A 23,726-nucleotide genomic window follows, 5' to 3' on the forward strand; every position below is an offset into this window, starting at 1 on the left:
GCTGTTTAAGGAAAATAAGCTCATATATGAGCGTCATGAGCTAGTTAAGGAAGGGATAATGACTTTAATTTATTCACAATAAATTATAATCAATTCAAATGTAAGGTTGGTTTATAAATAGATTAAAAAAGATTACTCACGAATCTACAAATGTAGTTTATTCTTATGAAAACTTAGATATTAACATAAATTATTATCGAACAAAGTACAAATTCATCAGTACTAAATAATTGAAACAGATGTAAATGTCTCTCAAACATTGAGTTATAAGTATAACAATTCATTAAAAAAAAGTATAAATGTCCCGTGTCGCAATAGATAAAAAATAATAAAAAATATAAATGTATTACATTAGAAAATCAAAATAGAAACACAAAAGACAAGACTTATATATATTTTTTTCTATAAAGAATACAATATTTTGTGAAATTTAAAATTTGTTTCATATAGATTATAAAGACTAAAGAATGATTTTTAAGTATGCTTACCCAATTTTAATGCTTCAACTATATATTTTCAAATTCTGATTTTTTCTTTCAATTTCTGTTTAATATGTAACAATTAGGTTCTAAAATTATACTTATTTACAGTATAATGTTTAAATATACATATCTAATTAGAGTACCTAAGGTAAAATAATTCAGTAACTACTCTCTTCATTAAATACAATACAAAACAGTCCTCAAATGAAATACACAATTTATGTATATGAAATTATGGTTTTTAATTATACTATAAGAAATATCAGAATTTGAACCATTTATAGGCAAAAATACTTAAAAATTAACATTTTGAATATACTTATACATATAAAATAAAATATAATATATAAAATAATAAAATAATATTAATGTATAAAATATATCAGAGAAATATTTTAAATTACAATAAATGATCAAAATAATAGTAAGTTATAATAATAATGAAAATTATAAAAAGTTAAGACATTTACATTGAAAAAAAACCATGTGAAAATAGCTACAATACTGCATGAAGTTTAGTACAATTTATTGTCTAAAACTAGAAACAAATTATCTTGCTCTAATTTAGGGCTGTTTAACACAAAAAAACACAATGAATAATGGTAGCTACTTTAAGTCTCAATTCCTGATAAGTTAATATTTGAAAGATGAGCCAACATCAGGCATTGTCTAATCAAAATATGTAATGATGTTATATGCAAACTTAAATTTAATACATTTTAGTAATAATAATATAAGTTTTTGTCTAAAAGTCTTATTCATATAAGCTACAAACATCAAAGAGTCTGTAGTTTATTTTAATATATATATACATAAAATCTCTAGTATTTTATTACGTTAATTAAAATCTCTTTTGATTTTAATTACAATATATGCTAATGTTAACTATTTAAATATATCAATCTTAATTTTAAAGCAAGCTATACAATATAAATACTCATAAATTACCCGATATGTTTGTTATAGCATGATGCATAATAATTATAATTTTCATATTTTTTGAATTATGCGGAGCCAAAACAACAACTGTAAGCTTATATCTATTTAAATATCGAAATTTAGTATGTATATATAAAAAAAAAAATAATGTAAATATAATACGATAATAATGAGCATAGACTTATTGGTAAACTATAAAAAAAAAAAATATTCAAATTCCGTCAAAATTTTTTTTATACAATATTATACCATGACAGTATGACAGTCAATACACAAGTTTAATATTCAGTAAAACTTTCAATTTAAATGACTTTCACATCAAGATCTTATAACATCGTTAGTCCTTTTTTGTATACCGTACATTTATAATATTATATTAAAAACATTAGCTTCACAACACATTGTAGACAATTAACAGACATTATTCATATACACCCAACACACAAGTACAACTTTTTTCTTATATTTACATAATTTAAATCATAAATTATGTTGAAAGTATATAACTATAAAGAAAAAAATATGACAATATATGATAAAATGTATGTGTATTTGTAACACTGAATATAGAGGAACTAGTTTATGGTATAATATATTATATTATATGTGATGTGTGTAATTATATAATATTGACTATATAAGTATAATTATTGTAAAACTTAAAGTACTAAACACAATATACTATGCTAAAATTACAAGAGGAAATAACTATTCTACACTTATATATAAATAGTTAATAAAGGCTACCTCGATAATTTTAAGCACTATTCTCAATTGGCCAAAACAAAAACTGGGGTGAGGATGTTCTATTCATCTAATCACTCAGATTCTAAAGCAGCGGCCAATCAAAAAAGTACAATGATATTTAGAGGAACACCTTGTACAGAAAGATAGATTCTTACTAAGACTATATTCACCAATTAACACACAGCTTTAACAACAAGATATAATATTGATTAATTATGATAATATATAGGATTAAAACATTTAAAACATACGCGATGCAGAGGAATGTTTGAAGGGATCCTTAGTGTAAGTTGAGTTCAATAGTACAATTTGGAAAATAGAATAGATGGCGTGTTGTGAGTTCCATTCATTTGAGGTTTGATTTACAGCTTGTGATCAACGTTCCTACAAAATAAAAACAACAATTACATACTTGTGGTACGCCTGTTATTTTTCTGTAATTAAACATTAACTCGGGTATAATTGAGTTTTGTCTTATGTTCAACCAGGTTTCTGAGCAAAACTAGAGGGCATTGGAATTCTATATTAGTAAATTTCTGATTAAAATTCCATAGAACTAATCAAAACTGGTAGAACAATGCCGTTTATGTGTACAGAAACATCTTACTTAAATTTTAACAATTTAAATCATATATTCATACAATGATTATTATAAAATAAATATGTAATATATGATAACAGTATAACACACATTTACCATAAAGATGCAAGTTACTGAACCACTAGGAATAACAAGTAAACAAATAATATTTTTTTAAATATTTCAATATATATAATATATAACAATTAAAAACTATATTAAATCAAGTAAAACAAAAAAAATAATAGCTGTGTTTAGAAGGCAATTCAAAAGACCAACACCTCATTGGTGTGTTTGTTTAAATGAAGCTTGTATAATTATATTATCTATGTGTCATTATTTTAATTCTTTTTGTGGTAAAATATACAAGTATTGAACTATAATGCTTCCATAAGACATGTACATTTTGCTGAAAATTAAATATTATAATTTATTTCCAATGCCCTTCCTCACCAAAGGTTATAATATTATAAATTTAAATTTAAAGTTCAAGTATGTGTAAAATATAAAAATAACAGTGTATACCTTGGTTTATACTAATGGTGTCAAATTATTAAATAGAAGGGCCACCAGCCATACAGTAAAAATGTTTAAATAGAAAAAACGAGGAATTCAAATCACAATATAACTTTAGATATATTAACCAAAGTAATTTTTTTGAAATTGTCAATATTTTTCTTCAGCAAAAGAATTCCTATTTGTGAAGAGTAAATTACAAGTAGAGAAAATAAGAGCAGTTTTCACTGTATTAATATTTTAAAGGCCACAGTATATTTAAATTTATTATAAACAATAATTCATCTTAAAATAGTTAATAAACTTAAGTGTGATTTAAAAATTAAAAGTGAAATTTTAATCTAGATTAAAAATTAATATTAGATTACTTTTAAAATTACACTAAAATATTACTTCTACATACTTTAAGTTATTAAATGATAGATAACCCTTCTATAATAAACTTACCTAGTACTATTTAAATTATAAAAATTTGAACATCTATAAAACATAAATTTATTTATTTATTCTTTTTCAAAAATATTGATTAATTTTATACACTCAATAAATGGCTTCTTAGTCTTATATATCACTGCAATCAATTTGTTATATTGTTCTACTTGTTTTTCAAAATTTAAATTTATATAAAAGTATTAAAAATTGTGAAAATAATATATTTAAAATCAAATAAAAAAATATAAGCTAAAAAAAAATATAACATATCAATTAAGAATTTGTTGTTTAAGTATTATACTACAATACTTAATAAGATCAAATTTCCCAATTAAAGTAGGTTAGCACTGAGTTACAAGTAGGTATCTCATTAAAGATTGTGGTCAAATCGTAACTGTAAAATGTACCAACTTTTACGAAACTTTTACTTTTCCACAAATTGTTAGTTATTATTTATTTATTTATTTTTGACATAAGACTGACCTATCACATTTATTATAAATAATACAATATTTCATTTCACCGTACATAAATATTATTTTGTTTAATTATTATGTAGGTATATATCATAAAACTAAAGATTATATATATATTTTCTAATACATCCTTAAATAAACTTGTAGAGAAAAATTCATTAACTAACCCAAGTTAGGTTTAATGATTTGATTTCTAGATCAAATTGGTCACCCTCCGTGGACGACTATGTAAATATTAGTTTCACTTTTACACACATTTTATCTGATCACTTTAACAATATTATAGGTATTACCTAAAATAAATTATACTAATAAATAAAAATAATGATGATAAAAAATTATTTATATTGTTTTTAAGCTTACAGGGATGAATATATATTAAGATATTTATTCTATTAATGTTTAAAATGATAATACATTGTTAACATACATAAAGAAAGCTATACATGTAGTATTTACATAATATATTAAGTTGATCATCTATAAATGTTATCAACTAAAATAAAATTTTATGTTTCAAACAATTTTAAGTATATTGGAAGAAAAGTTTAATCACAAAAGTTAATTTTTTAAGTTTGAAAACTATGCCTTCAAACTTCCAAATTGAAGTAATCAGTAATATACATCTAGAGTAATGATTTTTATTCATTTCATTATTTTAAACACAAATGGGACATTGGTATACAATGTGTAAATTAAATTAAGAATATTTAAATATAATACCTATACCAAATACCTATAAAACAAAACATGCTCAAAGGATTATTACTTTAAATATTTTATAAATTAAAATATTTCTTTTATATATTTAAAGAAATTTAAAAAGTAATAATATTTAAAATCTGTATATCTCTATTATTTTAATCTAAATAATTAAAAAATGTATATATATATATATGTATATAATATATTGGAGGTGATTTATAATTTACGAATAATAGGATTTAATTTGGACTGCCTACTTAAAAAAATTGTTTTATTTTAATGGATTTTTCTATTTTCCACTATATTTTTTTTCAAACACGCGGAATCAATGCAAATATGTAATATACTAATAAAAATAATATTTAATTTTAAATTTTTCGTTTTCTTTTAATCTTAAAATATTAACACTTTGTTAATATTTATAGTTTTGATTAAAATAAAATAAGAGAATAGTTACAAAAATAATAAATATAAGATCTATTAATTATACTATTATATATTTTATCTACTTTTATTTACACTGTTTTAAATTTTTAATAAAAATTTTTTTAGGTACATAAGAATTTGTTAGGTTTGTTATTTTCAATTAATTTTACATCTCTATATTTCTAATATTATTTTATACACAGTATAATACATTAACTAAAAAATATACATATTTATATGTCTAAAAGAATAAATAGAATTTTAAAAATGTATGTCTGATTAATGCAATTTAAATTCAATACTTTTTATATCAATACCTGTTACTATATATCTTATAGTAAGAATTACATATTTATATATTTTAGTTTTTTATAACCTTTTTGTTGAATTTTAATATTGAATACTTTTTTTTTATTAATAAATTAAATAATATATTTTATTTTAACTGTAACTAAACAAAAATATAATCTCCAATAGCGTAAACAAAAAAAATGACAGAATTAAATACATCATATTTAAGTTTGAATTCTAATCTTATTGTAATATTTTTTTTTTTAAAGTGTAGGTTTTCTCTTTATCAAATAATTGGTTAATGAATAATTTTAATTTGAAAAAGGTTTTGGAAGTTTTTAACTAATTGTTCGTATCTACTTAAAAAGTTAGAAAAATATAAACTATTTAAACTAATAAAATTATAATGTGTGATAATAAAAAATATTCCATCAAATTTACTAAAAGACTTAGTGGTTTTTTTTATTCCTACTAGTATTTAAAATATTCAATTGATTTTCTGTATATGTTTGTATTAAAAACTTTTTATAAGTTATTTCATTTCTTATAAATCTCACTCTACTCTCATTACTTATAATATAATTACATATTTATTGAGGAATTATTAAAAAAAATCAATCTTGTAGCACTAAAAAGAACAAACTACTAGTTTATTGACTATTTGAATGTTTTTTAATGGTTTTTTAAAGTTTTATTTTGTATACCTAAATAGTAAAATATTTTTTACTGTGTTAAACTAATATGAAACTAAAATTTTTACTTAGAATTGTTAGGTTTTCATTTAACTTTTCTAGTGCATTCCATTTTTTTTTTTTTTATTTGATCTCACCTTCTGTCGCTTCAGTACACGTGCATCAGTTTTGCGTCTTGACATGCCCCAATACCGGGCCGATACAAACCTACATACCCTTTTGGCCACATTGAGTGAACAAGACTGTAAATTAAAAAAAAACAACCACGGGGATTTCATAGATGGAATTCAAAATCAATTTTAATAAAACAAAACAAAATAAAATAGAAAAGAAATCTCGGCCAATAATAACGAGGTGCCGTTTAAATAAATTTGAATAAAATGCCAAATAACCCAAACCTGATGATAATAAATATTTTGGTTGTATTTGGCATTTGCATTTTGTATATTTATTATATTTATGAGTAGTTCGCAATTTATATACCTTCTAAACACTCTACATATCACGAATGACTCATCGGCTAAACTTATCTTATTCATGAGTTCTATTCGTATATTACTAATGTTTCACTTTTCCAGTACAATAGATTCTTAAATATTATACACATAATAATGTGGCTGTGAGAACTAAAATTATTAAAACATACCTCGTGTGTATTTCAAGTTTGAATTTGAATCATTTAACGGCTTTAATGTCATCTGATTTTTTAAAGTTATATTCTCGTTTTTCATAATCTAATTGTGATTTTACTTATTAGTCAACTTTTTAGTCACTAATAAATTAATACTAACTAAATTTTATTTTTAAAATTTACCTTTAGTTTGTTTCTCGGTTTTTTTTTGCTCATTTAATCCTTCCCAATTGTATTCAGCACCACCATCATCATTATCGTCATCTGAAGAATTGTTCCATCTTTGGTCTTCCCTGTCACTCCCACCATCATGAATTTCATCCTTCGATAAATAAATCTTATATAATAAAATACTATTGCTGAGTTACATAAATAATCACTAAACATTTAATGAATTAATAGTGAGTTAATGGTACCTTAAAACACGCTATAGTCGCGTACCATGATTGGTCTACTATTTTTTTTTAAATGTATTTATTATGCTAATATAACTATCAATTTATTATATTGACTTATCCATTAGTATCATCTGACTATATAAGATTATTAATCAAGTATGCTCACCCCTTACTTTTCTTCAATAATGCAGTTATTAAAGTCTGTTTTTTTTTAATTTTTAAATATATTTGAAAACTATATTTATTTTTAAAATTCTTAAATAATTTTTTTTATTACTTATTGAGTATCTTATGGAGACACAAACTTTTAATTTTTAAATGAAAACACTCTTTTTATACAGTAAATAATTTAGTGGATAATTTTTTTGTGAATTCTGAAAATATCAAAATCAAATAGATATTTCTGAGTTATTTAATTTTGTCTAATAAGGAAAATAGGTCTGAAAGATATGTGGGTACTATAGTAATTTCAAAATTTTAGTAATTTATATTTATAATAAATACTAGATTCAATATTATATCTGTTTTATATTTTTGTATAAACACTTTTAAGGACTGTTATCTATAAAATAAACATTTTTATAATTTAAAAACTATGTTCAAATTTTCAAAACAATTAATCATTAAGGAGCTGTCACTACAACATTTGATTTTTCTGTAGATATTATTCATTATATAAAAACAACTCACTGGTTCAGTTTAGGGCAGACACCTATTATATATTTTATAAAGAATAATATTTTCTGTGCATTTACTGGATGGTTTTTAATATTTAAAATGTTTTATAAATATAAGCATGTTTTAGTTTAAATTTTTGATTATTTTTAACTATTATTAATTTATTCAAAAATGAAAATATTAAAAATCTATCTGGTTAACGCACAGAAAATATTCTTCTTTTAAAAATATATAATAGGTGCTTTTGTCCTAAATTAAACCAGGGTCATATTCTTGGACATGATTATGAGAGAGATGGACAAAAAAAAAAATATTTGTATGGGGCCCCTTAAAAATTTACTGTAAAAAAGAAGAGATTCTCATTTGGAAAAACAGAAATTTGTAACAGCACAAGACACTCTTTATATAGTACAAAAGATCTCAAAATAACAAAAATTTGGAAAAATGTTCTTCAAGAGGATGTCTCACCCGCATGTGTTGTCTCTGTCTTACACACGTACGACTTAGTAAATTTTCGTTCACCAGTTTCAATAGTATGCTTTTAGTTTTAATATTAGAGTGAATTGACCCGTTATCAAACTTTTATGTAAGAGCATTATCTGTGTTCTCTCGTTGGCTTTTTACGATAATTTAATTTGAAGGTGAGTTATGAGTATGAAATTGTTAAATATTTGAAAATGATCATAATTCACTTAAAAATTAAAATATTATATAAAGCCAACGAGAGAACACAGATAATGTTATTACCTAAAAGTTTGAAATAGGTCAATTCACTTTAATATTAAAACTAAAAGCATACTATTGAAACTGGTGAACAAAAATTTACTATGTCGTACGTGTGTAAGATGGAGATAACATATACAGGTTAGACATCCTCTTAAGTATATTTTAAAATTTCAAAAATCAAAATTTGAATAAATTCATTACTACATGAAAAATAATTAGTTTGGTGAATAACTTTGTATAATATATATATACAAACATAAATTAAGTAAATAGAGTGGTATTAAAAATTAGATTATTAACACAACTTTTATATTTATTATCAATTAATTATACTTAAAAGAAGTTTCCTTATTGATTTTGTAGAAATTAATCCAATAGCTGTCTAAAGTTCAATAATAATTTTTTTATTTAATTCACATTAATATAATACCTAATTAAAAGAGATACAAAATAACTGATTTTTAATTGCATACAATTATAAATTAATCTATTATAATTGGTTTTTGTGATATTTTAATAAATTTAATTTCTTTATCTTTAATATAATAATATATTCTATGAAACATTCAAATTAGTTCTCAATAAACTTACGGATGTAGGCAAAGTGATGTCTTTGTTACATTCTGATAATATTTGTTTTTTAGATACAAATGAATATGGCATTTCAAATTCATCTTCGTCATCTGGTTTTTCATTCCATCGTCTGTCTTCATCCTCAACTCCCTAAAAAAACCGTGATAAGTATTAAATAAAATGTCGGCTATTTAATTAAATAAGAAAAAAACAATATAAATCAAAATATTTATAATAATTAATGTTTTTTTTTTTTATAGACAATATATAGTTTATGAAAACTTAATAAATGAATAAATTAAAATTACAGTAGGTATTGTGATATCGTCACTGTTATTAGTTTGAATGCACTGTACACTATTATTATCAGCAAGCACTACATCCATACTGACAGTTTCATTTCTTCGGAAAGTATAAGATACATTTGATGGATCTTCATCTTCATAATATTGTTCATCATACTCATCATCATAATCAGGACACTCGGATTTAATATTTATATCATTTCCATATGGTACATGAGATTCATACACAGAATCATGTTCATAATCATCTTCTTCCATCATTTCAGGCTTAACTATTCTGGATACATTAATTGGAGGAGGATCATATTCATCAATATTTTCCTAAAAATAGCATAAATTATTGTAAAAATTAAATAATAATAACTACTCAAACATTTATGAAATAAAGTAATGTTTACTTCTATAGGTTCTCTCTTGATTTTTTTCCGTAAGCTTTGTATGTCAAATTCATTCATTTCATTTGGCTAAAAAAAATAACATTATATAATTTTTAATATTGGTTGTTTTTCATTCAAAAGATAAAAACTTACTAATTTATCTACTTGTCCAGGTGGATTCACATTTCCTTTACCGCGTCTAAATCTTAATACAACTGATCGGCTATCAATAACCAAATTATATTTTTCTTTATATGCTTGTATCGCATCTTCGGCATTAGAAAATTTGATAAATGCATATCTAATAAAAAATAATGTTTTACTTGTACTAGTGTAACTAGCATATATATATTTATGAACAGGAATATAGCTAGGGAGCTTCACACCAGGAAATTTCTTATATATTTTTTGAAATTACATAAGAAAAAAATAATTACAAAAATTGATGCTAAATTTTTGTTTTTTAGAATATTCTCAACAAAAAGTTTTAGTATCTGTTATTTTTGAATAGTATTTCTATATTTATAATACATATTATTGATTTATTTTCAATATTTGTTATGGGCTTATGAGATTATTTTATAAGAAAATTATGACCACAAAAAAAAGGGTACCTAAATAATGAGTTTATACTAGAGGTCTGCACAAGTCAATAATTTGTAGCCCTGTCTGGCCTGGTAATTTTTTAAGTAAGCTCGGCCTGGCCCGGTAACCATTTGTTGTATGTAAGTCCGGCCCAATTTTTTATGGTTTTTTTTTTTTTTTTTTTTTTTTTTTAATATTTTATTCATTAACTAATAACTATAATTTACTTAACAACATATTTATAATAAAAACATTTAATATAATTGATATATAAAAATTCTTCAATATCAAATATCACTTAGTTATTATACATTAAGTCCTTTGAATAAAAAATTAAATAATATATATTATAGTTAATTTTGAAGAACAATTCTCTATTTTTCATAGAAGCCCAGTCCGGCTCAGCCTGGCCTAGAATTTTATAGGTCCGGCCTGGCCCATGTAGATCTTTAGTTTATACACAAAATATATTTGATTTTAATAGTATATAGTAGTAATTTAGAATTTACCTTGTGTACTTCATTTTTTTAGCAAACCCGATATCAACTCGAGTGGCTTTTGGAAACTCATCTTTAACAGCATTAGATGTGATATTTGTCGGCAAATTTCCAAGATATAATCTGAAGAAATGAATTTATTTTATAATTCATAATATAATAATAATTATATTTAATATCAATACTAATTTGTATACATAACTTGTACAAAAATAACTATTTTAATGTACATACATATAACTATATAGTATATAAACTATAAGGTGTTTAATATTTATCTGTTATTGTACCTGGGGGGGGGGGGTTACAAAAATTGCTTTATCATGTTTCAATGTTTTGTCATTTATTAACTTTATTTTTGAGATATTCTGTTAATTTATGAATATGTATGGATATATTATTACATTACTCAGCATTTCCTTTATATTTATACTAAATGAATTACTATTACTATTATTTATCATATAAAATGATAAACTGTGACATTATATTTTGATGAAAATAGTTTTATTGAATTTAAAATTAAAATATTTTACATAAAATGCTTACATTTGTTTCGACATTTAGTTTCAAAATTTTGAGAATGCCATAGTCATTTTTAAAAGTTATTAAGTTTATTTTTTTATGGTCTAATGCAATGATTGGTAACTGACAGACAGCAGAAGGCAGAAAGTTGAGCCATCAAAATATCTCAATAAGATTGTGTAATTAATTTATTATAAAGATTTGACAACATTTTTTTTTGCGGGCCTCATTTATTTATTATTTTATCTTCCGGAATCCAATAGAAATTACTTGCCAACCCCCGGTCTAATGAATAACCATCAATACATTTTTGTGCCAAAGAATTATTATAAATGAGAATATATATAGTTTTCAACTTGAATAATTATTTAAGTACAAATTTCTAATTAAATAATAATTCAAATAAAAATTTAAAATCTAATTTATATTGACTATTGTGTAATGACTACATTTTTTTTTTTTGGGCAGGGAAGACTATAACATATAAGTATCCATATGAACAATGTATATTTTATTTTAAAATAGAAAAATATAATTATTTTATAGAGATATAGTTGTAATAGTTATCAAATATCTACAAATCTGTAAATTATCTAAACTAAATAAATTTTCAAAGAATTTCAAATTTAAAAAATATATTGTTTTTAGTAGTTATATGAATCTAAAATCAAAGACACTTACGTGTATGGATCAATACACTCTGGGAATGCCTTCTCTTCAAACTGACTTTCTTTAATTTCTACTCGCAATTTTTCATGTTGGAAAACTGTTTCATTTAGCGCATTTGCAACATTTTCAATATTTGCACTTGGTTGTACTTGCACATAACAATATCTAAAATGAAATAAAAATAGAAATTATTTTAAGTTTTCACCAAATAAATATTTCATTTTTAAATTAAAAGCAAAAATTGTATTTAATTGATGATTGTAGTTAAGTTACTTACCTTGGATTACATGGTGTATGGAAATGTACAGATTTAATGTCAGTATGAAAGTTCTGAACAATTTGCCGCGTAATTTCATGATCTGGAAATCTTATCATAATTTGCTGATTGTTTTTAGGTGTTCGTAGTTCCATTTCAGCAGCAATTGCTTTTACAGCATCCTCGCGGTTCCATGGTTTTTGAGCACGTTGTGGTTCTCCCGATTGCTGTGATTTTAATTTGCGCTTCCGTGTTTTGCACTCTGTCACGGCATTTGTTTCCTAAATTTTACAACAAATTAAGTAATAATATGATAAAACTTAAATTAATAAAAATATTCTATTACAGTAAACGATTTATGGAACAAATTCATAAAGTAGAACAATTTTTCAAATAAATAGTTTAATTTACCATAAAATATATTTAAAACAATTGAATTATAAATCATGAGCTCTAACCTGATTAGTTCCATTTGATTGATTTTGAACAGAACTACGAGGTCTGTTCATACGCATGTGTTGTCTTGGTATAAACCGAGGTCTTTGATTAAATTGTGGCCAATTTTGTGTTGATGATGAAGATGGTGTTTGTGGGTTTTGTGGAGAATTAGCAAAGAAATTTCCGTTCTGTAAAAAGAATAGGCGGGTAAAAGAAGGTGTTATATAATAAATATATATTTAATTAAAATTACTAGTAACATACAGCATTTTGAGAAAATTGTCTTGGATAATTGTTTCTTGGAGTATTCCCATATTGATAAGGTGTTCGTTGACGTGCTGTGTTGTTGAACGACCTCCAGCGTGGCAAAGGTGATCTTATAGTACTGTTACTAGTGGAACTGAACGTAGGAGCATTATTATTACATGTCGTAGTGTTTGTGACAGTAGTCTTGGCCTGTGGTGCAGGACTGGGCATACGGAACTGTGTTTGCCATGAATTGGGAAAAGCTTGTTGTGGCCAGAACCCATGGGGGTGTGTTGGTGGTGGAGACGTAAAGTCTGTCTGCAGGTGTATTTGGTTAGTGTGTGGTGGAGGCTGTTGTGCCACATAACCAGGCAGAACTTGTCTCGGCGGGCTCACGATGGCCGGTTTATTGTCAATCGACTGGTTTTCCACTGAAAAAAAGAGATGCATATTAAATTTGTGTACATATGAGTTTTCCGCCGTATGCATGAATGCTCACTCGTTGTTATTTGTCAAACGCTTTTCGTAGACATTACAACGATTCGTACAAGACTAAAAAAGACATCGAAATAGGTCAGTTTTGAACGTACTGCGTTAGTGCGTTACAAAAACTGAAAAACATAAATCGATAAATTAGTACGAACCAAGTAGTAAGTACCTATACACGGCTACACAGTACGCGTACATACAATATACATACAACATCAATTATTACAATAACACAAGTTACTTTGGCGCAGCTTGTCACTCCTTATGGCAGAGACTGTGGAAACTATGATAACAAGCCATGTTTTAAGAAACAATCCGGCAACGGTGCAAATACAATTTTGTTGTGTTGATAGCGCTTTTCGATGATAAAAAAAAGAAGCATTTTGTTTACGTTTAACTTTCTTTTTAATTTTTCGCTCTTTAGTTTTTTCATTTCTCGACGTACGTAACTGTTTTTGTAGTTCGACGTTTCATGTTATGTTGCGACATAAATACACCGTAAACTATTCTGTGACGCTTTTCAAGCTTCATTGAATGTTGTGTATTTGTTGTGTCTTGATTGTACGCAAGTGATCAAAATACTTATGTATTAGTCCACACAATTCGCCGGCCCGGTATAATGGATTTGGTATACTCAATATTTCGTAAACAAGCTTGGAAAACACAATTTCAAAATGAACAAATGGAGGAAGATATGTGTTTCAAGTGTTTAGCCAAGATCTCTGCTAATAATATCGTTGCTTGGGTAACTACATTCGATTTAGATGATCATGTTAACATAAATTGGGGTTCACATGTTTACATAGCCGATCTTAACGTGCCATGGAAGTACCACAAGATCACATCAAATAATTGTACTGTTACGACTTTAGAATGGGATATGTATGGATATTCACTGTTAATCGGAGATAAAAATGGAGCAGTATCAATATGGACTTGTAGTACTGATCACAACCTTACCAACTGGGTACAGGTCGGTTCAAAAGATTTTCGAGGTGAACCTATTATAGCTGGCACATTTTTTCATTTGGGCAAGAAATTAATGCTTGTCAATGAAAAGGCAGATAATATTAACTATTTTGAAAAATTCAACTATGTCAGATTTACACCATCTTTACGAACATGGGGTGGCACTGGATTGCCTGGATGTTTGGTTGTATCTGCTACAGGTATGATTGCTGCTCTATTGACTAATGACAGCGGGGAGCCTATGATTTCAGCTACTAATAGTTTGGCTGTTGCTCGATACCGTATATCTGTAGTTGACATCAGTTATCGACAAAATGGAAATTTTTTGATTGTCACATCTGATGGACGGCCACGATCACCTATACATTGTTATGAAGTTTCAATAAAGCTTGTTAATGAAAAGAGTTGCACTATAGTATCACAGTGGCTGCCTAGTTTTTTCTTATCTTTTAATGAAACGGTGGATAGAGTCATTTCACATGTGAAATTTTTACTACGAGAAGGATCCGAATCCCTAGTTATTGGAAGTAATAGCAGTAATGGGTGTATTATAGAAACGTGGGAATTAGTTAAGAAAACTAATCCAATTAACAAAGTTTTTAAAAAAGTCATTACTGAAGACCATCCAACAGTGTGTTGGATTAAAAAAAGCTCATTTACTGTAGGAGCTCAATTAACAGCATTGGCTACACCCAAAATGTCTATATCTTACAATCAATCTTCTTGCAGTCAATATGTAGTGGCTGCATTTAGTAATCATCAAGTATGTTGTTTATCCAGAGAACTTACTCAACAATGTTTGTTTGAATTGAGTAGCTATTGCGAAGATAATATAGGAAAAATAGGTTTACAGCATAGTAGCAATATTCAGTTTTCAGACTTGGATATTTCTTACCTAGGAAATGTGTTTGTTGTTTGCGACAACATGGGAAATTTATATTTATTTCAACTACTTTCTGTGGCAGAACTGAATGGGCCATTAACTGTTGCCTATGCCACATTACAACTTGAATATTGCTTGGTGACTGGCCTGGATTGGTGGGATTTGGCTATATCGTTAAGACCTAACATGCTAGAGGCTGTGTGCAATCGCTTCAGTGAAAATTTCCATAAACAATCCCAGGTTCTTCAACAAAAAGAGTACACTACCTATTTGAGTATTCGTTCTTTTCTTTACAAGATGATGCCAGGAGCACAAGGAAAGCGTTCTGACCTTATGCATTTAATGACGCTTCATTCCATATGTAATGCATTCAAGAATGTTTTACGTGTCAGTGACATCATGGTTGATCGAGATCCAGCCGAGAATATATCAAATGCACTTAAAGAACCTATTGTGGACATAGATAAAATTTTACCTAGTTTGGGTGGTAAAGATTTTACTGTAGAACCTAGCACTCTTCAATCACTCCATCAACTCATTCAATGGGTAGCACAACTTGCTTTAAACGTAGTTTCTAGAATACCAGAGCCACGGGACAATGCTGGATACAATTTGTTAAATGATTTGTATGCTATAAATTCAATAAGAGAACTATTGCTTATGATTCGTATATGGGGTTTATTGAGGCCTAATTGTTTACCAGTCTTTATAAAAAACATTGACAATTTAGACGTTTTATCAGTTACTTTTCGTTTACTTTCAAGATTTGTTCAACTAGGCGGTGAGCATGATGAAATGTTGTTTGATGAATGCTATACACTTCAAAGCCAGGTCAATATAACTCCTCTTTCGTCAGTCGCAGCAGGAATTCATGAAGTTGCATCTCCTGCTCTTTACTACCAACATTTACCATTGAAGTTGGTGTTTGGGCAAGAACCAGATTGTTTGAGGTATAATACATCTTCCATAGATACAATAACAAATGGAAAACAACATTCCGACTACATGAAAGATTATGATGTCATTAGGAATGTATACATTGGTAAATGTCCACTAACAGTAAAGCAATGTAATAGATGTGAAGGTAAAATGCAGTTGGTAGGAAATTCAAGAACAGCAGCGATTAGAGTGTGGGAAAATAGGTGGGCAAGAAATTGCCGGTGTGGTGGTAGGTGGAGGACAGTCAAGGTAGGCGGGCAGTAGCTAGTAAGTTAAATTATAGAGAATTACATTATTACTAAAACTATTATTATTAAACCTAAAATTTAATATATTTAACAATGAACTTCAATTTTAAACTATCAAAGGCGATTATGATTCCAATATAATGTTTATAGTTTGATGTTAATTAACACAAACTACTGAATGACTAATTAAGTAATTATTATTTATAATATGGTTTGTCTCCTTCGAGTCATTTAATTATAATAATTTAAACAATTATTACTTTATCAGTTAGATAAATCTGTTTTATATAAAATGTATTATTTAATTAAGTGCATTTTGTTAAATTTTCTATTATACCGTGTATTTGATAAAAAGGAATAAATCAACAGATAATATCGCCAAGGTTAAGAAGTTTTTTTATACAAACCATTAGTATGAAATAATCTTCAAGATTAAATTTTGATCTCTGAAATGTTAGTTAAATATAATTAATTTTAGAATAGTTTAATGATGTATATTTACTATTATATCTTATGATGATTAATTTATCGTTCATAATACTAAATATGACAACTTGATGTAATAAATGAAAGTTTCTTTTATTTAATATTGTTATCATGATCACATTTACACGGTTAAGTATATTCTAATTTATAAACAAATCAACATTACTGTACATACCTAGCCGCTAGGAAATAATTAAGTATGCTACATTATAAGCACACACTTTATTTGTTCAACCTTTTTTTTTTTGTTATGTATTTTTGTTTGTAAATTATTTGAAAAAAAAAATATTGTTTGTTTATTTTATTTAAACAACTATTTAATAAATGTAATATACATTACAATGTTTCTATCAATTTTTGGGGATTTCATTTTTAGTCTCATTATTTGAGTCATTAATGATTTTAGTTTTTGGAGTTTGTCCTGAATAGTCTGTAGCCAAATATGTCATTAAATCTGTCAATCCTTCAAACTCTGTTCGAGAATTGTGAACGGTTGGAGTAAGCCTTGGGAGAAGTGAACCAACTTTCAGTCTAAACTCGTGCATCTGTGAAATTAAAATACGACGATATTATAGTATGTTGATGTTGAAAAGGTTTGAGATCCAAGGATTATTGTTTTTTTACCGATAGTTTAAAGTATTTTTTTTAACAGTAAAAATACAAATATACGTGAATCTCAACCCATATAAATTTACTAATAGATAGATGTATTAAAAATATATTATTTAATAACTAATCTCATTATTTTTTAATGAAATTACTGATTATAAATACTAAATTCAAAGATCGTAATATTGTATTTATAGCAAATTAATTATATATACACTAATACTTAGACAAATGGAATAATACAATTATTGGAATACACTAACTGAGAAATATATAAATTTAATATAAAATATAGCAGAGTTTTGAATTTAAATTTAATCTTAGAAAATATACAACACAAAAGAGAAATATTTATTTTTATAATTTTTAAAATTGTAAGTGTCTTGTGATGATATTATGATATTGGTTCATAGGTATGTCAAAACAATACTTATAATGGGGTGGTTAGTCATAGCTGTTGTAGGTCTACTATGCCTAACAATAGACAATAGGTTTTTTTTAGGATTACATTACTTATTAAATATTTTTTAATCTATTTATAATAAAGTATAGCACCTTGCGCTAAATCTTAAATTGCCAATTCAAAAATGTATATAATTTAAAAGTTATCATAAAGTATTAAGATAATGATTCACATATATTTATTAATATATTAATTTTGAATTTTTAAGTAAGCATCTTATTATTTTTACTTTTTTTGTGATGAGTACAATAAAGATGATTTCTTAAACAATCTCACATAACATTATTAATAATATTTATGGCACATACTTTATTTTTTTTTTATTTAAAATATAATAAGTTTGAGGTATTTTCTCAAAAGTAGGAAAAGAGACTTATGTCTGGATTTTAGCATACACTTTTTTTGTTAAAAATTAATGTTCTAACCAGATAAGTTGTTTATCTAAATAGTATAAATGGTAATAATGTATATTTTTTCATTAGTTCTACAAATTTCTGCAATATTTTTATGTATGTATCTATTGACAATTTTTAATCTGAAATTAAACATTAGTACCTACCTAATACAGATTGATTTGATTTTAAATTGCTTTATTTGTAAGCGTCATTAAAGAAATATATAATTATTAAAAATTAGTATAAAAGTTCTAAAACATAGAAAAAAACAAGATACTTTTGTTTTTAAAATAGGGAAATAGCCTCAGTGTAAAATTGATTGATGTTTTGTATAAGTTAAAAAAAAAAGTGAAAAACATTGAAATTACAGCAGAACATATATAAGAAACTACTTAGTTGTATTTTGTATTATAATATACTATATAATATTTATATTTATAATTACAAGTAGACCTTGTGTTTTAGTTCATATATTATACAACATTTACTAAATTATAATAGTTGCATTATAAAAGATACTTGCATCATTAGCTCCGCTCATTTTCCAAACACCATAAAAAAACAATCCACAGCCACCAAAAGCGTAGAAAGTTCCCCATTTCAGTGCTCTAATAGCCAACTGTACACCTGATTCAGCAGTGGGCAATGGAGGAGCTTGACCTTTGGAAAACATGGTAGGGTCTGTTTTTCTAGCTGATGCCAGAGTTGAAGCAAATGCAAATAAACCAGCACCAGCCGCAACGCAAGTTAAAAACGCAGCTGATGCTAAAATTGATACATGTCCATGTTTGTATAAATAGATCATATAAGACATAAGTATTATTAATTAATGCAATTACTAATTAAATAGAACTAATAATACCTACCCATGGTATCACTTGATTTTTTTGCGACTTGTGGTAATTTGTTAGTCTCATTTTCATCTTTACTTACAACAACCATTAAAAAGTTTATTATCAAATTAATCAATATGAGTGTCGAGTGAGATCAGACAAAAATCAAAATGACAAATTATATTTACTTAAATAATATAAAACCAAATACTTTAAAAGATTTACAATATTTGTTAAAACCGGCATTTTTGAACAAGTTCTTATCATGGTATAAAATAATGATAACATTTTTTTAATTTTAATTTTTAACTTATCAATTTGGTCGTATATAAGTAACTCACAGTGTATACAAATGTAGGTACAAAAGAACTGTAACATGAAATGTATGAAATCTTTAGTATCTATATTATATTATTATCCATCTTTCATTTTTTTTTTTGTGATTTTTTAAAACATTTTTTATTTTTATAAGTCCGGTACTCATAGACCTTTTTGAAACCTTTTAAATATTATTAGATCGGGTTTGCAACTTGAAATAAATCTCAAGTTGAAGCAGTTGTTTTATTATTCCATAAAATTGTGACATCCGAGATCCACATTCCACATGCAAACAATGACATTAAATAACGCATTCGTTCTTTCGTTCAGTACCAAAAATTAAAAAATATCGTTAGAAAATAAAAATAAAAACTGATTAACTGATGTCTGACAGTAAAGACTGACCTACTGTTTTTGACTTCTTGCTCAGAATAGTTTTCGTTTGAAATGATTTATCGTTGAGTTCAAATGTAACTCATTCATTACATTGATCCAAGTTCAATAACGAAAAATAGTTGAAATATATTACATAACAAAAATATTTCTTTGATTTTTTTTTTAAAACATATTCAGGATCATAATCAAAAAAAAAAAAAAAAAAATTAATACAGGTTTGTATAATATAGCTGTCTCGTCCTAATGGCAGTGTAATTAAATATCCTTTCTTTTATTTTTAAATATTTACTCGAAAATCGTTTCTTAACGTATTCAACTCACTTCAGAAAGCCAATATTTTCGGTTAATTAACACAGATTTTTTTTCTTACAAAATAAAGTGTACAAATTTACGAAATTAATTTAATTTATGCATTTCAGTATTTGACTATGGTTTAAGTGTTATACTGTTATAAGATCTAAGCAAATATCTAATTGAATTAAGTTTCAAAAGAGAATTATAAAACCTTCTGATATTCAAGAGTTAATCATTAAGTACACAACATTTTTGCATATTTACGAAACGAATTTCTATTTTAATAATGATGAGAGCAAATAAAATTACTTATTAACTAATAAATGGATTTTTTATACCATTAAAACATTTTAAAAATCATCATTCACTAAATATCGTTTTAAAAATAATTTTTATTTAAAAGATCAACTGGTTAATCTTGATAACTAAATAACGTGTTAAATTTTAAAAGATTAAAGATATATTATTAAGTATAATGGAGTAATTATTTAACAGAACACGGTATTTGCTTAAAATCGCGTTCGCAATTTTTAGGTTGAAACATTTTTATTAAATTAGTTTATCATTATTATATTATATTAGTTAGAAATAATATTAATTTACTTAAATTAAGCATTATTGAAATGGTTTATGATGACCTTAAAGTTAGGTTCAATTTGTGTTTAAAATTTTTAATAATATTTGAATCGATAACATTTAATATAAAAATAGAACGCAATACTCTAATTATAAATAATAATAATTTATTTAATTATAGTGGCTTAGATTTTTTTGTTTGCTCACAATATAGTTGTTTATTCATTTTAGATACTGAGCTAGTAATGAATGTATTGATTTTACAATGATGTTTTTTTTCTGTGTGTAATTAATTCTTTGGAAGTTTGGAACAGTAAAAATGTTTAGATTTTCAAAAATAGGAGTAGTGTCTGGTGAAAAATTAGATCTAATTGGTAATTTGCAGTGGCGTATAGGTACAAGGGGGTGTTTGGGGGTTATGACACCCCCTTTGAGTTATATCATATATTAGGTACATTATTATTACATAATATTATATATTCAAAACACTAACAATAAAAATTGACCATAATATTCTATACCCTCATAATGTATATATATATTAATTAATTAAAATAAAAGTTATACCTAGTTTGTACATATTATATATAATGTTTATAATTAAACTCAAAATTCAAAAACATATAACTATAATAGATATTTGAAATTTTCACTAAATGTTTATGTTACCATTTTCTATTTACGATAGATTTCAAAACATTTAAATTATCTTTGAGCTATTTATAGGCATGAATATTTTTTAATTATTCAATCTGTATGCGCATGGTACAATAAGCATTAGCGAATAGTGATGAAAATCAATAGTATCAGTAATAATTTATTATAAGCATTTACAAATTGTTCTTACGTGTATAAATGTTCCTAATATTATTTTACATAGATAATGCTTGAATTAAAGTGGTCATCCAGCGACAGCATATCGGTGGTAGTAGTTTTTTTATGACTTAATTAAATCTTTATAACTTGCTAACAAGCTTACTAACTTCACTAACTAGAAAATCTCTGGGCCACATTTTTCTAAGTCTTTTTATATTACAAGATTTGAAGACAGTTCTGAAATTAAATGATTGGAGTGGTTAAGTGGTTATAGAGTCGTTGGTGAAATTGTTTGTAGTGATATTTTGCAACTTTTAAGCATATTATGAATTTTATTATACGCAATCAAATTTTTGATTTATTTTAAAATATTATTATTTTCTATTTATACTTTTGACATATTTTTAATGCTTTGTTTTATGGTATTAAAAGATATTATTAAAGAAAGTGGTTATTACATTTTAAGTTATATATAAAATATCAATTGATATAATATGGTATACATATATATTATTATAATAATTAAATACTAATAAATAATACAGTAAATGTAATATTTCTGGAAAAAATTTTATCAACCTAATTAAATTTAATAGTTATATAAAATCAAAAAACATATCACGAAATATACTTAGTGATATACTAAGTGGTATATATATATACCGCTTAGAATCGAGAATCGTTTTTCGTATCTAATGATATATCAAATTCATGAATTCAAATTTAACAAGCCTATGATGGTGATCCACTCGATATCTAACATATAGCAAAGCTGGTATCACTTGTCTATCTTTCTCTTTTATGTTATATGCTCTATGTTTCAACAATTTTTTTCCCGCATGCATACCTACTCTATACAAAAAAACAAATAAATATGGATTATAGCCTTAGAGCATAGAGATATCTTATATTTTCTATATTAATACCTGTGTAAACTAAATAGTAAAAGTAATTTTTGTTTTTACTTTTTTTCACAAGTATATTATATTATTTTGAGAAAAGAGATAATTTTATTCGTAGTTTAAAGTTATTATACTCAAGAGGTCCCTTAAATACTTTAATAGTATTGCCTACAATAGTCAATAAGGATTCGCTTTACGTGATTCACGGCCAGTGGTCTTCCGATATTCAACATGTTATCCTTACTGCAGAAGTCAGGATTGGACAATTATTAATTTAACACATTAACTATTATAAATGTATTATCATTTAATTGACATAAATTGTATACCCATGAATTCATCTAAAAAATGGCATTTACACTAAAAATATCATAAAAAATGCAATAATTCCAAATGGTGTCGTGAGTTATTTTTATTAAAAAATAAATAAATACTAAAATTGAATACACGATAATGTATAATATACAAATGGCGTATTATGCATATAATATGCCATTTACCATTATGTTTATAATTATTAGTTGTGAAGTCCCAACTTATGAAATAGTTTTAATTGTTTTAGTTTCCTTTTAAAATTATTGCATATTGTTAGGTATCAGAACCATATTTGACCAAATATTTTTTTACTAATGAATAATTTTATGATGGTAAGTACTTTCTATTATTTTGTCACCTAATGTATGTGTATACTGTGAATGAACATTTCTCATATTAGTAGAATTGTTATTGAATTTATCTTCTTATTTAATTTTAATGGAAGAAAACTAATTTAAAAATTTATAAAATTGTATAATGTATTTTTTTTTTAAATTTTTAAATGTTTATAATAATATGATGTTTTTTCAAATATAAGTATTTCTTTAGTAGTTTACATTATTAAACTAACATTTGTAATGCATTTTTTACAAAAATAAAATGCA

The 23,726-nt window shown here is 25.3% G+C and overlaps 3 protein-coding genes across 5 annotated transcripts; 1 reads left to right on the plus strand and 2 right to left on the minus strand.

Moving 5' to 3' along the window:
* Positions 1-2,014: 2,014 nt before the first annotated feature.
* LOC113554957 lies at positions 2,015-13,897 on the minus strand. 3 transcript variants are annotated; one of them, XR_003405318.1, is made up of 14 exons: positions 13,690-13,897; positions 13,209-13,621; positions 12,965-13,132; positions 12,528-12,787; positions 12,263-12,415; positions 11,069-11,179; positions 10,128-10,275; positions 9,996-10,061; positions 9,601-9,918; positions 9,311-9,442; positions 7,101-7,239; positions 6,933-7,020; positions 6,424-6,528; positions 2,015-2,552 (listed from the first exon to the last, which is right to left on the minus strand). XR_003405318.1 is itself a non-coding variant. In XM_026959119.1 (13 exons), coding segments are annotated over exons 1-12 (1,968 nt in total). In that variant the 5' UTR covers positions 13,691-13,897; the 3' UTR covers positions 2,015-2,552; positions 6,933-6,961. The 3 variants fall into 3 exon arrangements, 2 of the variants coding, with proteins under 2 accessions (XP_026814920.1, XP_026814921.1); XM_026959119.1 differs by lacking the exon at positions 6,424-6,528; XM_026959120.1 differs by lacking the exons at positions 6,424-6,528; positions 6,933-7,020.
* Positions 13,898-14,041: 144 nt separating this feature from the next.
* Positions 14,042-17,285, plus strand: LOC113554956 (mediator of RNA polymerase II transcription subunit 16). Its single transcript, XM_026959118.1, has one exon. The coding sequence runs from the start codon at positions 14,299-14,301 to the stop codon at positions 16,732-16,734; it is 2,436 nt and encodes an 811-aa protein (XP_026814919.1). The 5' UTR covers positions 14,042-14,298; the 3' UTR covers positions 16,735-17,285.
* Positions 17,277-19,754, minus strand: LOC113554959 (transmembrane protein 242). Its single transcript, XM_026959121.1, has 3 exons — positions 19,538-19,754; positions 19,195-19,436; positions 17,277-17,749 (listed from the first exon to the last, which is right to left on the minus strand). The coding sequence occupies exons 1-3, from the start codon at positions 19,611-19,613 to the stop codon at positions 17,555-17,557; spliced, it is 513 nt and encodes a 170-aa protein (XP_026814922.1). The 5' UTR covers positions 19,614-19,754; the 3' UTR covers positions 17,277-17,554.
* Positions 19,755-23,726: the final 3,972 nt, after the last annotated feature.

This window comes from Rhopalosiphum maidis, chromosome 2, assembly GCF_003676215.2.
Source record: "Rhopalosiphum maidis isolate BTI-1 chromosome 2, ASM367621v3, whole genome shotgun sequence".
Classification (NCBI taxonomy): domain Eukaryota; kingdom Metazoa; phylum Arthropoda; class Insecta; order Hemiptera; family Aphididae; genus Rhopalosiphum; species Rhopalosiphum maidis.